The sequence below is a fragment of the Cephus cinctus genome, unplaced genomic scaffold (genome assembly GCF_000341935.2).
Source record: "Cephus cinctus unplaced genomic scaffold, Ccin1 Ccin1_scaffold0929, whole genome shotgun sequence".
NCBI classification, from domain to species: Eukaryota; Metazoa; Arthropoda; class Insecta; order Hymenoptera; family Cephidae; genus Cephus; species Cephus cinctus.
The window spans coordinates 288,622-298,772 of NW_014333498.1; the positions used below are offsets into that span (position 1 = coordinate 288,622).

At 36.5% G+C, this 10,151-nt stretch overlaps 3 protein-coding genes across 6 annotated transcripts; 1 reads left to right on the top strand and 2 right to left on the bottom strand.

The window, feature by feature from the left end:
- Positions 1-60: 60 nt before the first annotated feature.
- LOC107271268 (transmembrane protein 258) lies at positions 61-875 on the bottom strand. Its single transcript, XM_015747046.2, has 3 exons — positions 709-875; positions 265-504; positions 61-197 (listed from the first exon to the last, which is right to left on the bottom strand). Exons 1-2 carry the CDS (start codon positions 709-711, stop codon positions 265-267), a joined length of 243 nt encoding a protein of 80 aa, XP_015602532.1. The 5' UTR covers positions 712-875; the 3' UTR covers positions 61-197.
- A 143-nt stretch (positions 876-1,018) lies between these two features.
- LOC107271263 (USP6 N-terminal-like protein) lies at positions 1,019-7,788 on the top strand. Of its 4 annotated transcripts, none has more exons than XM_015747036.2 (8): positions 1,019-1,187; positions 1,772-2,030; positions 2,113-2,436; positions 2,513-2,700; positions 2,772-2,932; positions 3,009-3,329; positions 3,415-3,556; positions 4,936-5,363. In XM_015747036.2, the coding sequence occupies exons 2-8, from the start codon at positions 1,876-1,878 to the stop codon at positions 5,361-5,363; spliced, it is 1,719 nt and encodes a 572-aa protein (XP_015602522.1). In that variant the 5' UTR covers positions 1,019-1,187; positions 1,772-1,875. The 4 variants fall into 4 exon arrangements, with proteins under 4 accessions (XP_015602522.1, XP_015602520.1, XP_015602521.1 ...); XM_015747034.2 differs by having other exon boundaries at positions 1,790-2,030; XM_015747035.2 differs by having other exon boundaries at positions 1,820-2,030.
- A 105-nt stretch (positions 7,789-7,893) lies between these two features.
- On the bottom strand, positions 7,894-9,842 carry LOC107271266 (mitochondrial carrier homolog 2). Its single transcript, XM_015747043.2, has 7 exons — positions 9,642-9,842; positions 9,478-9,562; positions 9,197-9,368; positions 9,003-9,134; positions 8,746-8,932; positions 8,610-8,677; positions 7,894-8,534 (listed from the first exon to the last, which is right to left on the bottom strand). Exons 1-7 carry the CDS (start codon positions 9,741-9,743, stop codon positions 8,339-8,341), a joined length of 942 nt encoding a protein of 313 aa, XP_015602529.1. The 5' UTR covers positions 9,744-9,842; the 3' UTR covers positions 7,894-8,338.
- Between the last annotated feature and the right edge of the window lie 309 nt (positions 9,843-10,151).

A 10,151-nucleotide genomic window follows, 5' to 3' on the forward strand; every position in this document is an offset into this window, starting at 1 on the left:
ATTTAAGTATATGATGCTGTATTAGCTTATTGTTAGATAGAAAACTAGATAAATACAATATTTATATACATGATTGCATTTATTGTAAAAACAAGAAAATGACTGAGGTGTATTGGAATGATCGGTTTAAATGTATCTCCGCACAACAGTGAAAAATTGTTACAGAATAAATCCTGTTAATTCTGGTAGTGATTTAGCTGCAATAAAAAAAATGTGTTACAAAAAACTCCAAGTGAGCTGTGTTCATTAAACATGTAAGTTTACCTAGACATAAATTCCAACCCAGAGAAGCAAAAAGAGTACTCCAAATCCAGAAAATATAGCAGCAACCAATGATACAAGTAATTCCTTGAATATGTCACGAGTAAACTTGGTGCTGGTTACTTCGTAGACGAAGAACCATGCTGTGAAGAATATCCCAATGCCTAAGAGCACCATAGCCAGTAATGGAAAGATGGCTGGGTTGACTGGTGACACATACCTTGTCATAGATTCGATTTCAATCTGTGCCAATAATCAAAACATGTCGAATTAATAAAAGAACTCTGTAGCCTGTTACTCTAGCAGCAAAGAAAAATTCTGGATCAATTATAATTGAGAATCACATAATAGGATGATCACAAATTTTGTCACGTTGAATTGCAATATTTGTCATTCTAGTAGCAACACATTTTTAAATAGGAAAATATTATTCAATTTGTTATATACCATTTTAATATTTTGACGTGGCTTGTGACTGAAACAATACCGGTGGCACTTGCACACACTTGCAACGAGAGCAGAAAGTATAAATTATGAAGGTGTATGAAGGTATTAAAATTATCGAAATATCGAGAAAGGCTCACGAAATTCGTTTGTTCTCAATGCAATAAAAGCAAAATTTGTCCAAAATTTGTCGAACGCATCAATGGCTGTGTTTCCACCGGAAACGACTGGGAATTGAAATGCATTGAAGCCAATATCCAATATAATTTCGCCTGCAGGAAAGTAAGCCTTTACGTGGCATATCCGTCTTTTTTCTTGCGCTTTTCAGAACGTTGCTTGAGTGCGTGAAACTGTGTCGATGGTAGTTTTCCTGGCGGAATGATCGAGGAATAAGGAATTTTCTGATTTATAATGAAACAAAGAAGATGCTATTGAACCAAAATATTTATTGAGCCCTTCATAAGCTTCCGACTTTTTTGGGGGTGAGATTTAATTTTGATCACAATGCACCTTTCTTTGGGTTTACTATAACCTTGCGTTCTGTCAATATGTCAAAAAAATACGTTAATATCTTACGATTCACAACAATTCATATCAAAGAAAGGAACTATATTCTTTGAATCTAGTATTACAGAATTTGTGATTGTTACCTCTTAAAAGTTTTAAGCTGATTTTGGATATAGCATAATGGATTACCTTTAGATGATGCTTAAACTTTGAAGTGTAATTAATATAAAGGGATTATCGTGAATTACCTTATTGGAAGCATACTGAATTCGTTTTTAAAATAACAGCTTTTTATGGTCATGTTGTAAAATATCACTTTTCAGTGATAAAACAAACAATAGATAAGAATTATTTTATTTGATCTTCATCAGTTTTAATTTACAGTAAAATATACAATTTTGTTATCTGATCTTATGTGGTTGGGTCAAGCTTAGATTTAATTTGTGCAGATTCTTCTAATTTGGTTCTTAGCTTGTATATCTTTACGCCAGTTATTCCTTCAGGAGATATATCTTTGAAAACATCTCAAATATTTAATGTTTTTATAATTGACATATAGTCAATTTTATGTCACCAGGTAATATTCAGTAAATTAAATTTTGGATAGAGTTACCACCAAGGCCGGCATGTTTGTGAGACTCTGGCTCCACACTCGAACGTGGGATGAATGAGGAAGAATTATTGAAACGGTCAGCTGCAGAGAGGGATAGAATATTCAGCTGCTATGACCGGGGTAGAGAAAATGGGGTTGAAATTGACCCTTGGGAGGATCCTGCTTACGAGGTTTACCATACAACCGATAGATATGGATTTATCCAGTATGTTATACATCATTGTTTAAACTATTTGCTTCAAATTATTTCCTGAAATTAGTCTATACGTCTTCAATTTTCTTTTTAGTGATAAGAGATTGCCAATGAAAATGGATCCAAATGAAATTAAACTTCATCATGTGGAAATGGAAAGGGTAAAGAAATGGGAAAAAATGACAAAGGACTGGGAAAGCGCCAGCACTAAGGAAAAATTACGGCGCAGGATATACAAAGGCATTCCCGATAGATTTCGTGGGCAAGTCTGGTGTCTTCTTTTGGGTGTTAAAACATTAAAGAAAGAGCAAGCTGGAAAGTACGATGAAATGTTAAAACTCGCTAGGCAATGGTCAACTGAAATTAGGCAAATTGATGCAGATGTTGCTAGGCAATACAGGGATCACATTGACTACAGGTAACACTTTTTCATATAAAGTTCTTGCAGCATCATTCGTAAAACAGTTTTAAATGTTTTATTTATTTTGCTACAGGGAAAGATACAGTATTAAACAACGTTCCATGTTTTACGTTCTGGCTGCGTACAGTATGTATAATATGGAAGTTGGGTACTGCCAAGGTATGTCCGTCCTAGCTGGATTGCTATTACTTTACATGAATGAGGAGGACGCATTCTGGGGACTCTCTGTATTACTTGCCGATAAGAAATACAGCATGCACGGTAGAACATTAAAGTTCAATAAACTTTTTCTACAGCAGGATAGTATCTTGATTTTTATTTTAATAAATTAGGATTCTACGTGGACGGTTTTCCAAAACTAAATCGGTTCATCGAGCATCATGATAAAATCATGAATAAATTCCTACCAAAACTTAAAAGGAAGCTGGATAAATGTGGTTGCGATTCTATACTCTATGCCCTTAAATGGTTCTTCGTAGTATTTCAAGAAAGGGTAAGGCGTGTTATATACTATTACGATATAATTCAATGTTTCCTTAACCATGTTAACCAAGTTCATTTATATCTAGACTCCAGTAACCCTGGGTCTTCGTATTTGGGATGTATTCCTCCTAGACGGTGATAGGATCCTACCGGCGATGGCGTACACCATAATGAAGATGCATAAACGCTATCTCTTACCGATGGAGAGTCTCGATGAATTCTGCAATTATCTGCAGATGAAACTCGAAAAGGATTTCGGCTTTGATGATGACACCGTCATTAGTTCAATGGAACGCAATATAGAGGAACTTAAACGTGCCAAATTAGATTATCCTGGACCACCATTGCCGCAAGAATTGCCACGATATCCCTTTGGTACCTTTAAGGAACCCTCTTTTACAAGCAAGGTAAATTTTTCTCCAAACGACTCAACGAGTGTATATATGATGTCTAAACGGAATACTGTATACATAAAAAATTGTCTCCAAACAGGTAGGAAGACGTAGTGAAGAATTCAGTGAGGCCCAACATGTCATGAGAGATTCTGTTACACAGCGTAGAGATATGGCCGTAATGGAAGAAACAAGGGATAGTTCGACACCTGTGGATCCCGTAAGCTGCGGCGGACTCGGGGGTGAGTTAACTGACAGTGAGAGTGTGATTTACAGTAGTGCAAATCCTAGCTCGATTTATTCTGGTCGTGACAGCACCAGCGTAGATGAGGAGACTGATAACGAATTAAATTCAGATAATGAGTTCATGATCATATACAATACTAGACTCTGAGAGAGCTTCGTGCCATCTCTTTGTGTTACTTCAGTACCGGATTTCCAGGATACCTTAGGATTATAGTACTCTTCCCATTTCCTTTCTTCTACTCTTTTTTACCTTTCTTTTTTTTTGTATGTACGCAACTTTTCCATTTGACGTAGCGTCAATTAACTTCTGCGTTACATTCGGCTAGCAGTATGTCCTTGTACTTAATTTTATATTAGAGTGCCATTGCTGTAATTATTATGTGTTCTGTATACGTACAGCGATTATTAGAGACACTGTCAAGATCTGTAGAGTAAGAGATTATTTAATCACAAATATTTTCACCTGCGTTAACTACGTACCAATTAAGTTTAGTAAGGATTAGTTGAGTAAGGTCAACAGGGATAATAAGGCGACCATATACGGCCTGGCGTACTGGACGACTCGTGCAATTTGTAGAACTGAAAAATCATAGCTTTTTATTCGTCAAATTTGTTCCCCGTGACAGATTAAGCGAAACAGAAGTCCTAGTGTTTCCTGTAGTACTAGTGGCACGTGTCCGAAAGTACCATTGGCATAATTGCGTAATAGTTTCCTCAATCTCTTATCGTTTTTTTCTCAATTAATATCTCTTGTTTAACTTCCACTCACTGCAACATTTACCCTTGGAGATTATTCACTTACTTTGTATTTCGATTGATAATGTCTGCGGTGTATTGAAGAGAATCGGAAGCTTATATTTTATACTTTTACTAGCTTATGTAAATGAAAGAGAAAAAAAGGCTCGTTTCATAATAAAACAAAAACACTAATCTTGTCTTGGAAAAACTTTTGATTTCCTTCGCATGTATTTCCCACGTTTTTTCTTTTCAACTGCACGCACATCTTTTAATGCCTTTCTGCTCGTCACGTTACATTATTGTTTTGTCATTATAAATGGACTATCTCACTGTGAATCACTTTATGTACGATTAATTATCAGATAGTCAAAGACGCACCAGGAAGTATCAAAGTTGACGGTCCGCATCTCCTTCAAATCGAGAATTAAATCCTGAAAATCGACACGATTATACAAGCGAGAAGAATATCTGGATCGTTTAATATTGTTCCCGAGTTTCAAGAGTATTTCAATAGAATCCCACCACGTCCTAGTAGTGTTTCTGAGAAGTGGCTGCTAATTGAAGTTATGCAGATGAATCCTTATTTGTCTGGGATAACAAGGAAGCTCCTAATGTCGTGTGCACGATCCTCTTCCAGGAAGTAAATTCTCCTTCGATCCGAGTCTGGAAGACGGGACCTCACCGAATGGTTCCAGACGTTCCCTGGCAGACACTTCGGTGACTTCCACGGCGGATCTCTCGGTGTTCAGCTCGGCGACCAGGTCGCAGGCGCTGGACAACAGCCTCGACACCCAGAGTAACATTTCGGACGGTAGCTCAGGAAGCGGCGGACTTCCTACTCCGAGAGCCACGCCGCATCAACCAAGTCCTGACGTGGTGAGAATCTACGTTCCGTACACGCCACCGTCGCCGGCATCCTATAAGGACGACCTTCCTCGCACTCTGCCTCGCTCCTTGGAAACGAACAAAATTCGCATTCGGGTTGATCCCGATCAAACTCCCATCGTTGAGAATCTCAAGCCTTTTTCGCTCGAGAGTCCAGAACTCGAGCTTGACCTCAAGTAATATGATCTTCAGATCTCTCTCTTTCTTCTTGTCACGTTAAAAACTGTGCTAGAAAAGAGTATCCCAGTTTACATGAAAATTGAGAGATTCAGACAGAGGAAGGCAATATTAATAATGGGAGGACTAATTAGAAATGAAAAGCAAAAGAAAATATGGATATATTGTAATATAGATGACTATCAGAATTGTTGAATATACATATTATACATAGGGTTATTTAGATGGGTCATTCAGTCAATGGACTCAGGGTCTTTATGCCTGATTATTCTAATCATACTCTAATCTTCAATTAGCCACTCATTATTATGTTTCTCTCCGCCTTCAGGTATATTTATCATTGATTATTGACTCTTCAAACGAGATCCATCTTTCACATTTGTCAATTATTATTTTTATCCATGGTTTCATTATTCGTGCACAAGCAATAGCTAACTTATTTTCACATTTCTCGGTCAGCGTACTGACTCCGACAATTGACAGGAAATAGAGTTCCTCGACTCTTATTGACTGGTCTTGCAACTGTACTGTACCTAATGGTTTTTTTTATATCTATTAATATGAATATTCTAATCAATAATTGGGCATGGAAAATTAATCGTCCCCAATCACATCAGAAGAAGACAGAAGATTTTTTGTCACCTATTTAAATTCAAGTTTTCTTTGATGGGACCTATTCGAGGAAATATTTAATAATTCATCTTCAATGGGCGGTAATGGACGTGAAAAATTACTCACTCGTCTCCTCTTATTACATATATTTATATATATAGTTATTATAGTTTTTACATTACACAATATGATTTTTATACTTTTTCTCATAAGTCGGGAATTTAGCAACGAGAGGATACAAATTCCGCATTCACGAATTCACCAAAAGACGAATCTATAGGCAACAAGGAATGTAATGATTGAAAACAAAAACAGTCATATTACGATATTAATTACTTTGATAAGTTGTATCCAAGTTCAGACATTCCTAGTTAATTATAAATACGCGTAAGGATTACACACGACGAGGAATTACTTAAAGCGAGACTTATATCAACGACGAAACGGAGAAGGATAAAAACAACCAAGAAATACATACGGTTCCTATTGAAAAATATGAACGCATCAATTTCAAATTGTTCAGAAGAAGGAAATAAAGGATATAAAAAGGATATAGCTCCTTAGACAATAACGACACTGTTTCTATATATTGAAATTTCATAGTCACGTACGAGAGATGGTACAATAATCTTTATTTGTCGATCGAAAGAGGAAATAAAGTGAAATGAAGTAAAAAAAAAAGAATCAAACGATAATTAGCTTTCATTACTTTGAACGTGATAACGAAAAATACGGTTCAGTCTGTGGCCTAAATCTATTTATTATAGAATATATGTTGACAAAATTATTTCTCTTTTATGATATGTAATTCGCAAAGTCCACGAATGGCGCACTCAGATAACTAATTTAGTTCTGTACGTTTCTACGAAAACAAATCTTTTCTATGTTTCAACGGCTCTCCTATATTAGACCTGGATAATTTAGCCATATTTTTAGCTGCGACTATCCTGTCCTCGAAGAGGTCCTACCGACCGTGGGGACGATCAGGAAATGCAGGAAGCAATCGCGAACGTGTATTCCAATATTATTAGCAATACGACTGTCTGGTCTGACGGAATGAAGGGACACGCTTGAATGTAAATCACATAGTATGCGTGTAAAAATAATTAGATTAAAATTCCATTGTTGATTAAATCTACTATTAATGAAAGCGTCAATATTAAAATGAAAAATGTAAGATTGAACAAATTTTAAAAAATAGTTATCTTCCGGGTAAGATGACAAAGAGACTCCTGCGATTACAATGAAGAATAATGAGAATCAAAGGAAGAAATTTATTTGCATTTAGTCGCCGATGAATAATTATATATAAATTGTATTAAAACATAAATTGTAAACGAAAAATTCCCTCTACTCTGGTAAAGAAACAATATTATTGAGAAGCTTCTGAAAACATCTGACGTAATACTTTAAGCAAGTATCAGCACCTAATCCTTTTTTATAAATGTCCTAGTATAGTTGAGCGATGAGACATAATATAATATAGCGCGTGCTTTGACCATCCAGCATATTCTCAACCAGATATAAGGGAATCATTGAGTATAGATTAAGCGAAAACCGATGTTATTAGTATAGTAAGACGCTATGTGGATGTTTGGCAGTGTAGGAAAGGACAAAGGCGAGCAGAATGAAGATAAAAAAAGAAAAATTTAATCGTAGAGATGATATTAACGATAAGAATCGATTGCTATAAAGGCAAAGCACGAAAACTGTATATTAAAATGAAAGGACAATGTAATAGAGATATAGAAGAAGTAACATCAATTGTCCGTCGGATGTGTTTAGTGCGGTGGGAATAATAAAGTAGCCAAATAAGCTTTTTTGACTAAATTATTATTTATTGTACAGGCAGTACTGGGCATCAAGGTCTCGATGAAATGTACGGCGATGACCGCGTACATAAATCTACCTAAAACGAATGTACAGTTTTCAATTTTAATCTCTTCTATTTTGGTAATGCAACTGGGACACAAACTTTCTCCTTATTGTTAAATAACTTTTTCCACTTTCGTGATTTTCACATTCCTTTCATATACATACTTCAGTTAAGAAGTAAACAATATTAATCAGGAACAAATCTCGCCTAATTCCCTAATATTCTGTAATTCTTTAATCATGTACCCTAGTAAAGAAGAATATGTACAGGCTTGCTGGCGAGCTAAAAAAAATGAGAAAGACTTTTAAAGCCTTCTCAGACTCTCACTTTTCATAATTTTTCGTAACGACACTTTTCTAATAAATATTGCGATGATAATATTACAAGGGGGTGGTACAACACGTAACTAGGTTTATGACACAGTGACTTTATCCTAGTCTTCACTCAATGCTCACTTAAGATAAGTACACCGTGATAAAACAGTTTTTTTCTACAGTATCCTTTTAAGAAAAGGTTTCTCCTCGTTGATTGGTACCGGTTTGCCATTTACAATCACTTTTGGACCGGTGTAATAACGCCACAAGATGCTGCTTCCTCGTTTTAGTTGGTTGGTGGCAGCTAAGTGAGCCCAACAATGAAGCCAACTGTCATAAATTGGCATTTGAGGTGGAAGGCCAGCAACGAGACTAATGTACCAGATAATCGTATTAGTCATTTATCATTATTGAGTCATTTACTTGTTAATACTTTTAATTACTCACCCACAATTATTTACAGCCATACAGTGAGACACTACCAACAATGGGTATGTAATTGTAGTTGCCAGGAACTATAAAATAATCAGAATATAGTTACTCAGCAAAGATGACAAAGTTGTTTAAAAATGAGAAAGCTTACTGTCATTGTGGGGGATGTATAGGTTTTTGCTTCCCGATCCTGAATAACATATTTATTGATGACATATGTAGAAACTCCTACCATTATAATTGCTGCTGTATTTGCAAGCAGACGCGGTACTAATCCCGCATAAAATCCCATAATACCATTTGCTCTATAAACCTCAATGAAGGAATGGAAAAAACCACTAAAAAGAACATAGATTTCTAAATTTACAGAATTCATGACATAAGTAATCGAAAGATTCAAATACACACTTGTACTTGGTTTCTCCTCCCACAAATTGTGCCATTGTCCTTGTAGCAATGACATCTAAAGGATGCCTTACAACTATGACTACAATTTTGCTAATGAGTTCCCTTATTATATCCTGTATGCATCGTTTACGCCTGTTAAATAGAAAGAAAATGAAAAAGCAATATTTTGATTGCACTTTCTTGATGAAACATACTTCTCAGGTTCTGGTAGATCCTCTATGTCAACATCAGTATTCTTTTCATTTTCAAATACAATGCAAGATGCTGTTTTCTCGTAAACATACTCATTTAACGTAAAGGCACAGAGTTTAGGGACAAGACCCCTGTAGCAGCCAGTAAAACCATCAACATTCTTGATGTATCTAACTGAAACATTAAAGGGGGTACTTAATGAGGTCTAGTTTCTATGATTAGAATGGGTAGCAAAGGTCAATGAATTGTTTGGTAGTAGCAAACAAGTAATAAATTGGTATACCATATTCAAAAACAGTAGGCAGAGCCAGTGCAGGAGTACCGAATAGGGTCGTAGTCGGTCTTGGTGGTATGGGCTCGTGACCGATCTGCAAAATCCAGTAAATAAACGCGTCAGGATGATAACCTTTTTGGCTTTCTGGGGCATAATTCGATGGTTCCTTCTACCTGTATTAAAACTTTCGCGTAGTCGATGGGATGTGATATAGTGTTGACCAATATACGAACGGCAATCCGCGACCAAAGAGGCTCTTCTTTCGTTTGATTCATCTTTTAATTTCAATTTAACCCGGCGCCTTCTAAATTCTTTATCCCTGTACCATAGACATATAGTATGTTATCTATATTCCACACCTCAGAGATGAGTAGGGAGATGCACAACGCTCCGGTTTTAGGCGATACCAAAAGCATGGCGCTAAATCGTAGCGGCGAGTCCGGGAGTAGGATTTCGTGATCATCGCCTCTGTCGATGTTACAGATTTCGCGTAGCCGCGCGGGTCATGATCATCATTCTAGCCGATATTGCAGTCAGAGAAAATGAATGGATTGCTCGGTGGTGGGGAAAATGTTGCCGCCCCTCACAAACCGTTCTTGACAAACAGGCGGGGCAGCAAGGTCTTCCGTCCAACCGAACCCTAAACGTTTGTATGGACGTAATGCGCAAACAAATGTGTATAT